The 18,965-nt window shown below is 41.7% G+C and overlaps 1 protein-coding gene across 3 annotated transcripts; it reads right to left on the bottom strand.

Annotated features, from left to right (window-relative positions):
- Positions 1-5,274: 5,274 nt before the first annotated feature.
- Positions 5,275-18,274, bottom strand: synpo2a (synaptopodin 2a). 3 transcript variants are annotated; one of them, XM_028428875.1, is made up of 4 exons: positions 18,118-18,274; positions 12,707-12,858; positions 10,814-11,610; positions 5,275-9,377 (listed from the first exon to the last, which is right to left on the bottom strand). In XM_028428875.1, the coding sequence occupies exons 1-4, from the start codon at positions 18,223-18,225 to the stop codon at positions 5,635-5,637; spliced, it is 4,800 nt and encodes a 1,599-aa protein (XP_028284676.1). In that variant the 5' UTR covers positions 18,226-18,274; the 3' UTR covers positions 5,275-5,634. The 3 variants fall into 3 exon arrangements, 1 of the variants encoding a protein (XP_028284676.1); XR_003672108.1 differs by lacking the exons at positions 10,814-11,610; positions 12,707-12,858; positions 18,118-18,274 and adding an exon at positions 10,202-10,565 and having other exon boundaries at positions 9,239-9,377; XR_003672109.1 differs by lacking the exons at positions 10,814-11,610; positions 12,707-12,858; positions 18,118-18,274 and adding an exon at positions 10,227-10,565 and having other exon boundaries at positions 9,240-9,377.
- Between the last annotated feature and the right edge of the window lie 691 nt (positions 18,275-18,965).

Raw genomic sequence — 18,965 nt, 5'->3', positions numbered from 1 at the left:
GGCTCTAGCCTGAATGAGTGGGTGGGTGGGTGTCAGTTTGTCTGTTGTCATTGGTATTTAGTTCACAAGCGGAGGGAAGACTAAATTTAGATCGCTACCACTACTGCTGCTCGAGCTGCCCTCCGTCTCTCTCACTCTGTGCTATTACATTAGCTTAGGATGGGCTACATTAAAAACATGGGTGCTTCTAACATTTAGTAAAGTTACAGTTAAGCAGAAAGACTGTAGAATTATATTATGTGTGTGGATAAATAGCAGTAAGTAAGTTACGTAATGCTTTTCGACAGTTTAAAGTAACAGTTAGTGGCCAAATTTAACTGACTACATGTAGGCAACTATAAATCCAACACGTGTTCTTCCAGAGGGACACATTCATGACAGCTGAAGCTATACCAAAACAGACACATTACAGTCATTGTTTATATCCCAAGATCATTAAATAATTATTGCATTATAAGATAATAAGCTAGTTTTATTATGACTTTTCTGCTTTTAAAGGAGGCAACATTTTGGAAACATGATATTTTTGTGGATACAATGAACATGGAGATTTGTTTTCTGACTGAAGAAGACCATTAGCCATTGTGCTTTTGAGGCAAAATAATGGCTCACATAACTTTGACTTACTCACCAATACAAAGACCAATAATGTGCTGCCACCTTGCAACTCTGCTAATATACATAAACTGAACAGCACGGAAGGAACAAACACACTTTTGGAAAGCACTGACGAGGCTTTAGCATCAAGAATAAAGCTGTTTCAGCTGCAGTCCTTCTCATCAGCACTGGAAATCGCTGTGCACATCCCACAATAAATACTTTCAGTGACACCCTCCATAGGAACATGGCCCCTCAAGCCTTGCGGACTAATCAGATACTATTTGTTTTCAATGACATCATGTGATATAGGAGGCACTATTAAGGTGCACTCACCTTATGATCATAGCTTAATTGACTTAAATTAAATGTAATAAAGGGAGACAGATTGCAGTGCACAGCAGGAAAGCATAATGGGCATTAAAAGCATCATGTTCACAATGTGCCTGCAAAATAAAAGTACATCCATGATGACCGTGCTGTATGTTGCAATGCTCATATTCCCACTTGAAGCTCCAGCCTTATGACATTTCAACATTTCTCTGCTCCAAATTGGTTGGGAAATAATTTCTGTTTATCGTGTCCCTCATCTACAATAGGTGGCTACTATTATTATGTAACTGGTGGTCACCATGGGAACAGATCCCCCCTATCTCCCCCCCTCATCCTTACTCTGCACTCTCTGCTGTATATGGAGTGACAAAACATCATACAAACAACTTCATGGGATGGTACGGTTCGAAACAAATGGCCTAAGGATTCCAAGCAAAAAGCACACAGCAAACTGTGAAATAGTGCCATCTACTTGCATTTATTTAGTAAAAGTGTGAATTCTTTTTGTACAGACACTGATTATTGCTACTCTAGTATGGCTTATAATGTATGTTTGAATTAAAACAATGCACAAGTCCATTGAGGCACAACACAATGATAACAAATCTTATTTATGAGATTGCAAAGTGAGAATCACATTAGTACACACTATGTACGCTGTGTGTTGCTTTAACTGGAGATGATACAAGCCACACACCTTCATACTGTAAGTAAAATCTCCCACTTCCAAAGTTAAACAACCTCTCTCTCTGCATATTTAGCGGCCACATACTAATGCACTCATTAAAATGCGGCAGGTAAATAAGTGAATTAATCTCACTTATTAGTGATTACATAACAACATGTACGCCCACAACATGCAGAGTTATATCCCTAATCCCTCCCGCACCCCAACCACCCCGCCCACACCCCCATCTCTGAGTTTCAAGCCTCATTTCTAATGCATCACTAATTGCATTCTGACATTCCGACGTTTATTTCCTGGTGTGAAAATGCCACACATCTCTATCAAACTAAATAAAACACAATAACTCCCATCAACCAGCATATATATGATGAAATCGCGATGCACTGCAAATCCACAACCTCAAACACCACCTGTAACTGACAATGTAATGGGTGGATGCTTTACATATATCATTAATACTCGCCCAGTCACATCTTCTCCATTTATTTTACACTAAACATGTTCATTCATTCTCATTATATCCATCCTAAACACATACTCTTCCCTTCATCTGATGAACTACAGACCCACTTCAGTGTTTTTACTATATCAAATGTTATTCAGATAATCATTTGATTATAACAAGCTATGTAAATGATTCCATGTCAAACCTCCATTTTTAAGACATTAATCAAAAACAGTAGAAAATGTACAAAAACAGGAGAAAATGTCCTACTAAGCTTTCTATTCTTTGCTTCAAATCCCCTTACTGCACTTGAATGTAATATGGAATCTATGAGTAATAGGCTGAGTTGTATCCTACCGCCTCCAACTCCAAGTGTTGCTGGTGTACACAGACTTGTAAGTTGGCTTTCTCAAGGGCCTGTTCCACTCTGACGAAGACACAGGAGGCCTGAGGTTTGTCTCTGTCTTCTGGGGCCGCCACTGTCTGGGCAAAGAACTGTAACCAGCCTGAGTGACTGGGGTGGAGATGGGGCTTCTTGTTGGGGACACAAATGATGGAAGCGGAGCCCGACTGTGACTTCGGGTTTGGCTCTGGCTCCATGTCTGGCTGCCTGTTTTCTGGGCTTGGTGGTGAGACACCCTGGCCTTCCACTCTGCTGGCGGCTCGGGCAGTATTTTGCGCTGGGCTGCCAAGTGGACATTGGAGGCGAGAGCTTGCTGGAGGTTATGGAAAGCAAAAGCTTCATCTACCAGGCCCAGGGGGTGCCGGGAAGCGGCCTCCCAGGGTGTGGGGGCTTTGTGTGCTTTTTCCAGCCAGCATGTCTGCCTTGATGGGAGAGTTGCGGAGGCCCGAGCTGGAGGCCTGGGGGAGGAAGAAGCTGAGGCAGACTTCTGACCTGTGGATGGTACCCTGGCTGGTGGGGATAGGGAGTAGCTCCTGCCAATTGCCTGTAAAGAAGGATCCAGACATGTTTATTTTAGAAAGGGTTCAGTTTTGTTTGGCTGACCGGCCATTTGGCCAAACCAAGTGTGCTTAGAAAAAGAGAGTAGCTTTCCATCAACATACTTCTGTAACATTTGTATAATGTATTTCATCTTTAAGAGTAAGAGATCTGAAACAGACAGCAAACTAAATTACCTGTTAAAACCTCTATGAAATTGTTATTATTATTAAGTTATTGTGTCCATTCCATAGTAAGCCTCTTCAATCCAGAACAAACAGAGAGGACTGCCCTCTTATTTCTCAGAATAACTGGCTTATGTGAGTGCATAAGCTTTCCCTTGGCAACAGTTTGAAAGAACTAATAGGAATTGTGGCTGTAAAATGCAAGAATACCTGTCAAGGTTATGTAGGGTGAAAAAACACTCACAATATTTTAGACGAATATGGCAGTGATGCAGTGCTGCCATCATCTGGTGAAAAATGTGTACCAAACACTACTCAAAGAGTTTCTGTTTTTATCCACAACTAACATGTGTAAATACCTGTTTTGTATAAATGGGAGGTCATCATAATTTTTTGGAACCTATCAGAAAGCCCTGCCCCTGTGACACAAGGGAGGGTCAAAAGCAACAAATGCCTGACAATATCTTTGTTGTTTGTAATTATGTGTACACTATATGTACTAATAATAACTAATATATATTTATTATATTTAATATTTTCACTTTTCTACAAGATGCCAAAAGCAGAAGAAAAGAATACAGTGCAGACATAAAAGACACATGCTGAATGAGTCGGGGGGGATAAAGTCTTTGCTGACTCAGGTATCTGGTAGGCTTAAAATGCCTGCAGCAGTGCTACACTGGATTAGGATAGATGGAATGAATGGGTAGATTTGTAGAAGGGCATTTTTTTCTATTCTGCTAAAGGAAATTGCTCAGATGATAATATATCTGCACTATTGTCTATCTGCCAAATCTGCAGAATTTGATGTATCCCAGAAAAGGGGCATCAGGGGAGTCTGGTCCCTTTTGAGACAAATGTTCAATATGTAAATTTGACTAACATTCCCTTTGTGATACCAGGTAAGATCTTACAAAAAATATTGACTCATGTTACATTAGTATATATAATTAAATGTGATCTTTTAAGGGAAGTGGAAAAAGAAAAAAGTTAAATCCTTCCACATATAGCTGCAAAAACTGCAACCTGAAGACTTACCGGTACTTTGATATTAAAACTTCCACTTGACAAATACATGCCCTTTCTGAAAATACATGACACAACACAACTACACATTTCAGCAGACGGCTACTCACTTGACCTCCAGAATTGGGCTTCCCAATGAGGTCAGAGTAAAGTCACCAATCTAATAATACCATCATCGGGTCATCATTCTGCAGGAATGTGCTTCTGAACCGATCATCTCAGGCTACAAACTTTAATTTTAGTAATAAATTATAATAGCAGTGATTTAATTACATTTTGTACAATTAGAATACTAAAGTGCAAAAGTGGCAAGAAAAGAAAAGAAGAAGGAAATGCCCAACGAACAAAAGAAAGGAAACCAACCAAAGGATAGAAGACATTTTAATGGCACAGCAGTGAATCATACAGAAAGTGCACTATGAGGAGAAACACACAAAGAAAAAAAGAAGAAAGTAAAGAACAAAAGCAGCCCTGTACCAAAAATATATGTGTGAGCATGACCAGGCTGGTAATCTTTTTTTTTATATATAAATTCTTCTTTTGTATATTATTTATTATCTGTTCATTTACAGTATATAAAACAAAAAGAAGATCCAGGGTTATATTATTTGCTTTAAGAAAATAAATTACTATAAAGATCTGAAAATATAGTAGCTCTCACTGAGTTGAAATTTAAGCCTACTCTCTGGACCTCAGAACTCCCTCTCATGAGGCAGTTTAAATATAGTGCCTAACATGATGCAACAGCTGGTAAAAAGCTTAAAATAAAACTAACCCATTTCAGTAGGCACTATGGAAAAGACACATAGGGAAAGGCAGTGAAGAGAAAAACAAATGTTTTCTAATCTATGTTGAGGCCAGCCAGTGTTAGCAGAACAGGATTGCTGTGATCTCTGGACTGAAAATGTCCTGAAACTCCAGAGTTGTTACATAATCTCTGCACTTGACATCCCTGATGTCACAAATTTAGCTTTGGTATCATTACACCCTCACAGACCCCACCCTTCACACTAACCCTTTAGCTTTATTAAATCTCATTTGTTGTTTAGTATTTTTCCTCTTTTCAAAAATCAACTTTCCTTTTTTTTAACTGTCTCTCACCTCTTTTTCATTCCACACAGAGCATTACATCACTTCCCTACATTCTTATACTGCCATCAAGTCTTACTTAGAATTTATAGATATTTTTCAACACAGTTTTCTACAAAAGACCTCATTTTGGCTACTTTATGTCTGATGATGTTATTAAAGCATTTGTGATGCCTTTTGCATCATCTCTCAAAAAACAGCAAGTGCTGTCCTTTGATTATAACAAAATAGGCAAAGGTGAATCATTGCTCAAACTATCCCACTTTTCAGTGGACTGCGAGAGCATCAAATCCCCCCAGCAGGCACAAATCATATCCTGATTCTATGAGAATCACTCTTTATCACCTGCTGAAGGCTTCCACACCTGAGCTGAGCTCTTCTTAGCCATAAACTTAGGTTTAGGAGCAGTTGCAGGGGCACTGCCAGATGCAGACTCAGGCCTAGCAGCTACAGGGAAGCTAGGAGTGACATAGCTACTGGGAAGCTGTTGCTGGTAAGGTGCAGAAGGAGTTGCCAAATAGGGAGGGCTGTTGGCCGGCTGGTAAGCAGCCTGCATGGCCTGTTGGTAGGGAGAGTTTGGTGACTGAGGGGCTTGGGGATGATAAGCAGGTGGGGGAGGCTGTTGGTACTGCTGGTTATAGGCTTGCTGGTATAGACCACCAGGAGGCTGCTGATAAGGATTAGAAGGAGGGTACAAATTAGCTTGGGTTTGCTGATAGTGCTCTTCGTGCATCATTGGCTGCATAGGCATCCCGTAGGGTTGCTGGGGGTATGGGGCACCATATGGTCCAGTTGGTTGGACTGGGGCCATTGGCTCATACATAATTGGTTGGTTATCTACAGGTGGATTAATAGGTGAACAGGGCTGAGGTGCTGGCTTTGGAGGCTCTGGTTCTGGGCCAAAGATAAAAAGTGAAGAACTAAGCTGATAGGGCTGATGCTTCATGACATCAATAACATTGAGTGGTTTAGGGGCTGGCATCTGTTTCTGTTTCTCTTTCTCTTTTTTCTTTGCTTTGGTTGAAGGGCTACTTGGAGGGGGCTGCTTTGTTGCTGCTGGGGGATAAAATGGGGATTGAATAGGATTGTAGGCTCTTGGAGGTGGAGCACGTACATTAGGAGAGTATTTCCATTCGTTCGGTAAGGAAGCTGCTGGCGATGTAGACCGGCTTGCCTTGTTAGCTTCCACAGTCTCAGAGTCGACCACAAACTTCTCCATGCGAGACTGCCTCTTGGCGAACATATCTGCTCCTTTCCCTCTGACAACTGGCATCTCCAGAGCTGAAGCTGAGGGTGATGGGTTTAGGACAGTGGCCATTGGGTTGATGGGTGACGAAGCTCTTTGACCAATATTAAAAGAGTGCAACCTCTGTGGTGGAGGAGGAGGGGTCCGGCTTTCTGGGGCATTTTGTGGTGGAAGCCACGGTTTTGGAGAGGGACGAGTGTTCACTATTGATGTGGAAACATTTGCAGGGGTCTGCTGGGACTGTGGTGCCCAGGCATTCATAGGTGTCTGAGGCTGTGTCTGAGCTGGAGGCCATGTATTCATTTGAAGTTGTGGGGGAGTCTTTGAAGTGGATTGCTGCCAGTTTGGCTGTGGTGTTGGCTGGGGTGGAACTGGTTGTGCCCAAGGTGGCTGATGTTGGGCCTGATTTTGCTCCTGAGCCCAAGAATTCATGGGGGGCTGACCATGTTCTTGAGGCTGGTGACCCCATGAAGGTTGGGACTGAGCTTGGGTAGGCACTGGTGCCCACGGATTCAAATTGGCTTGAGGCTGTGCTTGAGGTTGTGCCTGAACCCAGGGTGGTTGAACTTGGGCTTGAGTTTGTGAAGGGGGCCATGCATTAAGTGTAGGTTGTTGTTGAGGCTGGGCTGAGACCCAAGAAGGTTGAGGTTGAACTGGTGCCTGCACTTGTGGCCATGTTTGCTGCAGAGCTTGATGCTGAGGTTGCTGAACCCATGGTGGCTGAGGCTGAGATTCTGGCTGAGCCTGCTGAACCCAGGGAGGTTGTGGTTGGGATTCCTTCTGGGGTTGTTGCATCCATGGTGGTTGATGTTGAGAGTCAGTTTGTGATGGTTGTGTCCATGGGTTCTGGGGTTGTGGCTGAATTGGTTCTGGAGCCTGACTCCAAGATGGCTGGATTTGTTGCAAGTGTGGCTGCTCATTAGTGTGTGCCCAGGGTGGCTGAACCTGTGGCTGAGACTGTGGTGGCTCTCGAGATTGGACCCAGGGCGGCTGAGCATGAGTCTGGGGTTGGGCTTGCTCTTGAGGCTGAGACCAGGATGGCTGAGGGGGCTGTTGGGGCTGAGAGTTCCAAGTGTTTGTAGGTGGTTGAACCTGTACTTGGTTCTGAGAAGGTTGACGTGTTACCCAAGGTGGCTGTGGTGGCGACTGACTTGGCAGGGGTTCCTGCGGTTGTACTTGAGCTGGATGCCAAGAATTTGATGATACCTGTGTCTGAGCTTGTGGCTGTGGTGAACCCCAGGTCACAGGAGAAGGCTCAGGCTGTAATGTAGCATTCATATGACCATTTGCCTCTTGAGCTGTAACTTGCACAGGCTGATGTTGAGATTCAGGCTCCGGGATGGTCCACATGGGCTGTTCTACTGTAGCGGTGCTGGCAGGAGCCTCCTGCGGGGCAGGAGGGGGAGAGGGCTCAGGGGCAGGTGCTGGAGTTGGCTCTAGTTCTGGAGCAGGAGCAGACTCCATGGTGGGGGCAACAGCAGGTGTGGACAGACTATTTTCAGCACACTGAGGCATGTCCTGGTTGGTCACTTCTATCTGTGTGGACCAAGGAGGAGAGATAGGGTTGATCACAGGCTTTGGGGCAACTGGTGGAGGAATTTTGTTTTTGAATCGCTGAGACTGGAGAAAATTACATGCCTCAGCTCCGAGGCTAAGGTAGTCTTCCTCTGGTCCTGACTCAAAACCCTGCTTTTTATCACTCTTGTTGAGGAGGTTCAGCAATGCTGGGTTTGGCGATACTTTTGGAGCTTCCTTAAACGTGAACATAGGCTTGCCAGCATTCCTTCTCCTTGCATCCTGCAAGAAGCCTGTCTTAATTGCAGGAGTGGAAATGCGCTCATCACGGGAAGCTATCTGCTCTCCTTGACCTACAGAATCTTGATTGGTCCCACTTATTGCATGAGAATAAGGGGCGGTCGGCATGTTTTCTACTGTGAAAGGTTTTGCAGTGCGGTTACTGAAAGAGCTCTGCATTTCACTTGTTTCTTGTTGGACATTGCCGTTGATATTTGTAGCATAGTGCTGCATTTGCTGTTGCTCTTGATGGTATTCCTGTTGGTACATTTGCTGTTGTTGATATTGCCTTTGTTCATACTGCTGCTGCTGCTGGTGGTGCTGCTGCTGCTGATATTGTTGGTATTGTTGCTGCTGTTGATAGTTTTGTTGTTGCTCATAATACTGTTGTTCTTGATATTGCTGGTACTGCTGTTGCTGGGTTTGATGGTGCATATTTACATCCATGTAAGCATGGCCCTCTGTGGTGGCTTGCATGTAGGATTGCTCCATTATCTTTTTATTAGTCTCCTGCACTCCTTCCACGGGCATCCCCTGGCGCCGAAGCTCCTCGTGTTCAGCAGTGATCTCATCCATCCTCAAACGCCGCTGGGCAAACATCAGGGCACCCTTGCCTTTGGTTTCTGGCAAACACTCCATCTCCGCTTGGTTATTCAGGTTCCTTTCAATTTCAAGGAGACCCTTATCAAAGTTAACACTTAGCACACCTTTACTACTTTGGGCATTCGTAAGTAAACCCTTGTCTATATCAGGATCATTAGGAGGCAGAAGAGTAAATTCGACAGTGTGGGTTTCTTGTCTGTCGTCTCCGTTTTCCTCGCCCTCCTCGTCACTGTAGTACTCTGGTTCGTCTTCTCCTGTGCCGTAGCTCACCAGTGTGTATTTCTTGGCCCTCTGACGATGCTTCTTGAACATCAACACCCCCTTGTTATTGGGGTTGGGTGGAGCAGCCGTTAGAAGGAGAGCAATGCGTTTACATTTGGACTTCGCCTCCTTCACCTGTTTCTCGGACAGACTCTCGCTGCGCCTGAGCCCTGTGAGACACAGAGAGAGAGAGAGAGATGGTTTAAAAATGGAGTACTATGTTAATAACATGCAATGAAATTATAAGTAAACTTTATTTTCTGAATTATGCCTTGGCCTCAATTAGTAAAGATTTTGTTTGAACTTTGCAGCTCTTTGATCTTCAGCACATTTTCAAGGCAATCCTTGCACACTGTATCTCACATAACTAATTAAATGAAATAAAATTATGCATGTGGAAAGCAGTTTTTACCATATGCTCATTCTAAATAAGCAGGGACATAAATAAATATTTTACCAAATGAACTTAACCTTTTTTAAACCCTCATCTAAAAAGCATGCAACAAGAAAATTATGCTTCAAAACAAAGGTAACCCACAAAGCAATTTCAGCCTGCAACACTACACTATTGCCATCCGCCTGTTTAAAAATATATCCAGTGTTGACCATTGTAATGATCCATGGAGGCAACAAACATACTAGAACTAGGCTACAGACTCCTAGTCACATAACATTTATCAGCTTGTTGTTATATACATTTGTGATTGCATTGCTCCAACTGTGCTCATGCTGCTGAACATGAAATATTAGCCCATAAAGCACAAATAAAATCCTCTGATCCGTGTCTAATATTGTCATTTGTTCACTGAGAATGCACTACATTAAATTCACCAGGCGCCTTTCACCAGTCTTTATCTGTAATGTGACCGCTTAGATAAACTGTTCCACATATGGTGATAAACGAAAGAATTTGATCAAAACATGACATGACGGAAAACCACATTCAAACCATCCAATAATCCAAAGCCATAACAAAATTAACAAGCCGGCTTACTTTTTTGTAGCCCTGCAGGACTAACCTGAAGGTAGAGAAGACAGCGGGAGTGAGCAGCGGTCTCACTTTTTTAGCTCAGTTAAAGCAGCCAGTTTGAAAGGATCAGGTAACGGTTAGGGGAGCACATGCTAGTGTCTGTCAAAGGGCCACTTCTGCAGGCATCATCAGCGTGCTGGTGTTATTTATGTCTTCTACACAGCTCAGAGGAAACGCCTCGTGTCCATATTCATCATCATGACTCTTTAATGCCTAGTTTAAAGACATTTTATAAGACGTAGCTAATGCCTCTTTTATCATTTCTCCTACCGTATTTAAATTTCATATATTAGTTTTTTACTCGCCACCTATACTGTGCTTCCCATACTATCATTTTGGTTCTGTCATAATTCAGGTTACATCCGGACGTATCTGCTTCTATTCACAGGAATGACACCCTCCTCCAACTGCATACTATTTTGAGGTGTGCACACATTAGACATCAGGCTTTGGAATGCACACATGTTGACAAATGCAATTTAGTGTTGCAGATTACCCCTTAAAGAATACACCAACCCACACGCAGTAAGAAAGAACACACAACAGGACAGTACTCATTGGTTCAAAGGTACTTACTTGCGTGCCTTGCCCGATGCTTGCTGGGTTTGTTTCGATCCCCCTCAGAATCAGAGCCCTGCTCTTCTGCTGGGCTCCCCCCTTCTGAGGAAATTTCAAATGAAACACTAAAAGACCCAGGAACACCCGTGTGTTGCTCTACTCCTCCTCCTCCCTCTTCTTCTTCTTCACTTTGGGATCCAACACTTTCAATGACCCTAGGGCCACCCACGCTCTGGATGCCCCTCCCTCCTCCTCCTCTTGCAGCTGATGCTGTTGGCTGCTGCAGAATGACCTCCACCTGGCCTAGCAGCGAAGGGGAGCTGACCACCACTCCGTGCTGGCTGAGCGGCTCTCTGATGGAGCTCGGCACACAGTGTGATGTGGTGATGGTAGGGATGGCATCAACAAGCTCTCTGTTTGAGAAACTACCCTCAATCCCACGAGCGCTTCCCAGAGAGGCGCAACCCACATCATCCAAGGTTTGCTGGGATAGGGACACCTGGAGCTCAACTGTGTTCCCAGGAGAGAAGCAGCGCTGTACATCCTCATCTTTTTTCCTAAAAACATTCTCCTGACTTTTTCCAGTAACAGATGAGGAAGTATAAAACTGCCTGGGTCCTTTGGGGAACTCTACATCACTGTCCAACTCCACATAATAGGCCTCATCCTGGGACTCTGATATATATAGTTCTTTTGGGATTTGGGACTTGTGCTTTGAGGAGATGATGTGTAGGGTGGTGCTCTCTAAAGGTTCACCAGAGGAGGCTCTCTCACCACTCTCTGATTCATCATCTTCAGGAGTGATCGAGTGGTATCTGTCAGAGAAGAAAAGGAGATGTGGCAAAATAATTTCATTTATTCAGGTAAATCTTCGAATACTTTTGGAAAAACATTCTTCAAGGGTCCCAATTTTGCCCTCAAACCTTCTACTTTTTTATCAGTGAGAAATGTAGCCATCGAATTGAAGCCTTTCTTGAGCTGCTGAAGTTGTCAAAGCAGTCGAGTAGATTTAATCTTCATTCAGCGAGCTAATCAAAAAGGTCAGGGCACTTAAGTGGAAAGCAATCACGCGTCAACGTCACTTTGCCTAATTTCCACGTTCAAGGTCAGATTGGAATAGCAAAACAGAATGTCATTATCAGTGACTGCAGTTATTGAATTTAAGTCAATTGGACATTAAAGACTAGTCAATTTGCCCAAATGGGAGAGAGTGATGTATCTTTATATATCTTGATGACTGCGAGCTGAGGTCATCTGCTCTCTGAATCTATAAAATAAGCTTCTACATGCAGTAACATAAACAATAATACCACAAATAAGCCTGTACAGCATAAAGCCACACAGACAATATTATGAAAAATTGATGATATGATAAATTATATCTGATACAAATAGATCTAGGGTCAAAGTGTATTTCACAATAAGGAGCATGCAGTATTATCTGACGACATGTCAACCTGATAAACAGACTGGCAGTGCCAGTTGAGTAATGGCTGAACAGCTGCATGCCAATCAGACACACAAGTCTGCAACACCTTGGCTAAGCTAGCCGAAAGGTCAGCATGGCTGACACACATTAGCTCACAAGAACACACACACACACACACACACATGGATGCACCTCCACACAGAGGGTTCAACAAGCTAGATGCAAAAGGGCACGGGTCATAAAACAACATGCTATCTAAATGCTAATATGATGGTGCAACAATCAGTTTAGACTTCCAGTAGCACTGCACAACTCATGTCATACAAACACTGCACGGCTCTTGAGTTGTCTTCATATGATATCCCAAGGATGTGGCATGATAGAATTATATTGTGTTGTTGTATTTTGTTGTTGTTGTTGTTGTTGTATTTTTTTTACCACACAGTCCTATAATCTCTGCTAATGACTGCACATAGATCTACCTTTTGACAAGTAGCTGCAGAGAGTCGATGGATGTGTCGATGAGAGCAAGCGCTCGTAAAAGTGTCAGATCAGCACATGGCTCCCCATTGACTGACACCACCTCATCACCATCCTGCACTCCCCCCAGAAAGGCACGGCCCCCCTCCTCTACCTGTGGAAGACAGCAAACAGCATCAGTTATTAATGTCCAAACAGCAAATGATCCCAAAGAGGGGAGCTCATATAAAGACCTCAGGCAGCTGTGCTGTGCGGATGTCCCAAGTGTTAGAAGTGCCCTCTAACCTTCACACACAGCCCAACTGTAACACTGCAGCTACTTACAGGAAGCTAAAATAAATCATGTTTGAAATGTTAAATGTTAAATGTTTGAAAAAATAAAACTAAAAAAATTCTTACAAAATGTTACATTCCAAAATATACACTTGTTTAAGTTGCCATCTCCTTTTAATTAGCATAGACATATTAAAGGGCCAGAATGGAGTATTTAGCAGCATCTAGTGGTGATGCTGCTGATTACTTTTTACCCCTTTATATATCAGACTGTGGAAGAACAGTAGCACCTTATTGTTATAACACCACATTCAAGTTACACCCTTAACTAAAAACACAATATTCAATACTTTATTTCCACACTCTGGTCCTTTAAATGATCATATGTGCATACATTAACTCAACATTTATGAAACCACTGTGGAGTCAAGTAACAATTTGTTCAATTCACACTTCAGTGTACAAACAGTGTCACTAAAATGAAAGACCTACTCTAGTTAGGGCGTTTAATAATAAAAAAGTAGCTTCTACCTTGAATTTTAACTGTGCTGCTGCATATTATAGCTGCGGGCCAGCTCTGAGCACAGCCATTTAAAGGGCACCTCTTTACACAGTTAAACTAATGACTGATGGTTTCATTTTCTTGTAATTGGTTCCTGAAGCCTATAAAATGGTTCATTAATAAGAGGATTTAATAAGGAGGAATACCCCGTAAATTCTGCACAAAAGGCCACTTATACAGCTAGTGGGATGAATGGTTTCTTCAGGACCAGGCCATTATGATATGCTCTCAGAAAATATGTTCAGATATTTTCCAAAATACACAGATTTTTACCCCCAAACTATGTCATGTATTTCCTCAGTGTCTCTCCTGTCAATCCACAAAGATTATCAAAACAAGCTGCTGAATTGTAGACAGTAGGCTCTACAATTCAAAGTGTTCACCATAATGGAGCCATGTGTCTTAATGCATGTCCTGTCTAATTCCCCTGAAAGATTAATTCCTGACTTTACAGTCTTGTTAATGACAGACTAACCAATACAGTTTTATCTTTGACACATAAAACATGAGTAAGTAACCACATTATCCTACCATTGAATAATGCCCTACATTTGATGAAATGGGACCAATTCCACTATTTAACTGCACAGTATTCCTTAGATTTTAGGATAATACTTATGGTGTAAATAATTATAATATTAAGCTGACTGTGATCAAATTAAATGAAATAATGCTTTAACTTCATGACAATTTTTTGTGGCACACTGTGCCATAAAAAAATCTTTACATACTAAGATGCAAACAGTACATGCAGTACAGCAGTTGTGTCACTAGATGGCAATATATGCTCACAGCTTGGAAGATAACCGACAACAGCAAGGATGCAGAAGTCTAAAAACTATTTTGTGTTCCCTTTAAAGATGCTCATACACCATTTGTCATAATTTTAATCTCTTTGTAGTCAACAAAAGCAAACAGCACTGTCATGAGAATTATATATATATATATATATATATATATATATATATATATATATATATATATATATATATATATAACTGTGTGCAAACAAGCCCTATATGAAAGTCAGCTTGCCTGTCCATTAGGACTCACACCTCAATACACAGAGGATGGTTTTGTCTGGAACACCACGGCAACCATCCATGCTCCAAAAAAGGAGGGGAAACATTTGTCTCCTCGCAACTTAAAGATACACATCAGGCAGTGTTCAAAGGAGGCAGGTACCTTTTAGTGTGTTTGTGATGTGCTGGTTGTAAAGAGAAGCTTAGTATATATGTCGTACGTGGGAAGAATAAGACAAGCAAGGATCTTTCAAAAAATGTTGTCCCAGTTATCACATTTTCTGCTGGCATCATGGGGGTTCTGTATGCCTGGGCAGCCAATTTTCAAATCATCTACTTAATAGGCTTAAACACAACAGAACATCACAGGAAAATCAAGCCTGCATGATGTGTCGGCAGACCTTGAGGCAGTTCCTGCCCTTTCACAGCTTTGAGCAATTACACTTTTACATTTCAGAGCAAATATTTTCCAGCTGGTCCACAGGTAACACTTACACCATGAGGGAAGATTTACATTTAATGTGTCCTCTTTAACTTAAAATGGTTTCCACTAAAAGGCCTAAAATGACTTTCATTTGAGTTCTCGACCACACAATTGAGGCTTTGACCACTGGAGGCAATATAGAGCAATCATCAAGAGTGAGTACTGTGTGTGCTATGCATGTGTAGTTCACTAGTTAGTTCAGAGGTGTGTTAAAAGTGTCAGGATGTTCTATTACATTTTGCAGGATACAAGCATACATGTGATTCTTGCTTTTCTAACCATTCTAATCCATTGTAACTGAGCATCTAAAACCACAGGGATTACAAGGCATTCGGACACCATGCATACAGCAAATGTAGCACCACCTGGCCAAATAGTGAATTATGGACTGTGGTTAATGTGAATTTATATGTTGTAATGACATATGTCCTAATTGTAAGCATATTGCATGTAATAGTACACACTTTTTGAAGCAAGCCATCCATTGCATGCCACAGAAGGCATGAGACTCCATCATATTTCCATGTTTAAGATTAGACCTCATATAAACCATTCAGCATTCAACTGGACATATTTTAGGCAGAGAGGATGAACAGTATGATGATGATACAAGAACAAATATTAATATTGATTCATCCTAGCATAACATTATTGGAACACTGGTCTTGATTCGTTAAAGTTATGTGAAACAGCAAATGCAGTCATCATGAGGTCCCCCCCTCTCCCAGAATCAGAGCTTGGAAGCACAATGCCAGAACTGCAGGAGTGGAAGGAGTCGTGGAGCACTTTGTTTACTCCGGGAAAACAGCGCTGAATGGGAGAGAGGCCGTGGCATTTTGCTGATTGCTTGGCAGCTTAATAAGATTCCTATGGTGTACCATTACGGCTGGAGTATCTGCAACAAGGGCCCTCTTTTCTCTCTAAAAGGCAAGATAATCCTGGTCAAGAGCGATATTAATCAAGCTATGAATTTAGTGGGACGGGGTTGAGTTTACATAATAGTGAAACCTGGAAACTTTTCAGACTTGCTGTGTCATTTAGTGTCCAAAACTGATCTGATGCATGTTGACATTCCACATACCAACATGACATACCTTCGTAATTAGGCCAAAATGTCTGCTGTTCAGGTCTTGAGGATTTAATCCATTATTTTCTTTTTTGGAATATCTGTTTAGTATCAAACATATGACATCAGAAACTCTTTGTCACCTTTACCAAAGATCAGATGGATATACTTTCCAAGGGGAGTGCTGTAAGACACAACAAGTAAAACTCAGTATTGTGCAGCTTGAAAAATAGTGACCTCATCCACTTTGTACTGAGGCCAAGACTCCAAATAAGAAGAAAAATACAACCTCCCTTATATGGAAAGAACCTTTTTGGAGTGGATATACCCGGTGCCCGTACACTGCTCTGCTTGTCAGTGCACTGAACAATCACTTTCTCTCAGGAAACACTTTCCACAACATTCAACAGAAGCTTTTAAGTAACACATTTTATCAGATGCAGGAGAGCCTCAAGCTTAAGAGTACAGGTCATGATATTGGTATGTTTGTGTTTTCCACTTTTAACTAACTGACTTAGCTCGCTGTCCTCCCCAGAAGAAGAGTTCAGAGGTAGAGTTATGCCTTCCAGATGAGGTAAACCTCCCAGATGTTCATGTCTGAGGAATATACATCTTCCACATGAATGCAGTATGTTCACAATGATTAGTAGTAGAATAGAAAATATATAACTTATATAGCTTGACACAATGTCTGTGGAGTACATATGGAAATCAAACAGCTGGGCTTTTATTCTGATAAGCCATCACTAGAAAGGGACTATTTCTTTCAATATAAAGGTTTATGAGTGTAATCATCCCCAAAAATCACATATGAACTCCATGGATTTGGCTATTAGAAACAGGTTGTGGATCTGTTATTAAAATGATATATTGATGCTTTCAGAGTCTCTAAGGCTCTCTTCTGTTGGAGCTTTGATGTCACTGGAATGCAGCTTAAGAGAAACATTTACATGTCAGCGACCTGGATGACAAGTTGACGAGGGATCTGTGGACACAAACATTACAATGCCATATATAGAGTGTAAGCAACCCCTCAAAGTCAAGGCACCTGGCTTCAACTCTCTTAGTGCACATGTGCTGTAGATCACAGCAAAATATCTAATAAATCACAATGCATATTTTAGCCCTAATCCAACAATAAAACCTACAAGTATCCATATGATACTCTGTTGTGATGGAAAATTGTTATAACCATTATGTCTGCTTATATGCAGGCTACAAAACAGACTTCAGTGCAGGAAACAAAGCTGGTGTTTGTGTGCAATACTGTCCAGATAATAAGCTGTGTTACAATGAATGGACACTAGTTAAAAGAATAGAATGATATGTATGTAAAGGTCTTGCACAGCTTGTGATGGACGGATGCAAAACTGACATATAGAATAACTTGATGCAAGTGAAGGCCTTGAAAAAAGAAAACAGCCTATTGAACACTTAATTTCGTCATTATCAGGCTAAACAAATGTATCTAAAGTGTTCTTTTAGCAATCATTTGACTACCCTTCTTCCTATCACTTATTTGAATGTCGTTCTAAAAGGACATCTGCATGAGCTCATCCTGTGTGATTAATATTTTTATGAGTTTGCATCAGCATTACGCACAGACTTTACACTTTCCAGGTGAGTTACGGGTCTAAGTAAAGTTTTGCTCTATTGCTGAGGTCTTTATGAGTGATAACAGATCGCTCTGCCCTCAGCTTCACACTCTCTCTTGGCCTTGACCATATAAGGGTGCTGAGGAATCTCTCACAAAAACATGGCCAACGCACACAAAAATGCAGGGACGCACTTCTCTGAATAAATTCTCTCCCACCACAGACTTGAACATTTTCTATGTTTTACTGAATTTCTCAACAGAATAATGAATATACCTGACACACTGTAGATAATTAGATTTACACATCTCAGCAATAACATTTGTCAAAACTTTCATTTTTAGATCACAACAACACGATAAGACTCGAATTCATATAAAGGAAATGCAATCTAGATAAATAAACGGATACCTGGGAAACAATGAACGGCCTATAAGTGTCCCCCTCTCCCTCTGTTAGGTTGAATCCCCAGGGTGCACCGCCGTGCAGCGTTACGCAGATGTAATCCCCGGTGCCCATGCTGCGCACAGCTCCTCATCCAAACTTCCACAGTGCGCTCATCGAGCTGTCAGCCAGACCAGCAGCGCTTTACAAAAACCACCTCCGCCGCACCGCTGTATAATCCCCATCATCTGAGTTCTCCCTGAGTCCAGCCCGCTTTTTGGAAACGTCACTGCGCACGGACACGCCTGCAGGCATGCAACTGGTGGTTTTGAACTGCAATGGCTTTGTATTTTACAAATGTATCACATGTGTCAACATAAACCCATTCAACAGTCTGTTTTGAAATTGAAATTGAACAATTTATTAAATAAATAAAGTGGCTAGATGCTGCTGTGCCACATGCGCAAAGTGCGCACATCTCTGCTCACATGGTGGATCCAGCTGCAGTCTAACCCCGGATTTACACATTTAACCTTTCTTAACAACTATTAAATATACCACATTATCCTGGTCTATAATGAATAATAAAGATATACAGCCTACAGTATATATGTATGACATGGTTGATATGCAAAGTATCTATAATGACGATTTTAGTCAGTGGATTAGAACAATCCCATTTTTTTAACTCTTTTGTCAACCCCCTAAATTTGCATACATTAGGCTTTATCATTGGTTATCTATTTCAATTCACTGTCTGTGAACAATAATGCAATTTCCCCATTGTGGGACGAATAAAGGTATTCTTAATCTTAATCTTAATAAACTGCTTTATCTATCTATATATATATATATATATATATATATATAGATTG

This window comes from Parambassis ranga, chromosome 18, assembly GCF_900634625.1.
Source record: "Parambassis ranga chromosome 18, fParRan2.1, whole genome shotgun sequence".
In the NCBI taxonomy this organism is placed as follows: Eukaryota; Metazoa; Chordata; class Actinopteri; family Ambassidae; genus Parambassis; species Parambassis ranga.
Note: the sequence above shows the minus strand (reverse complement) of the source record. Positions and strands in the feature narration are given on the sequence as shown.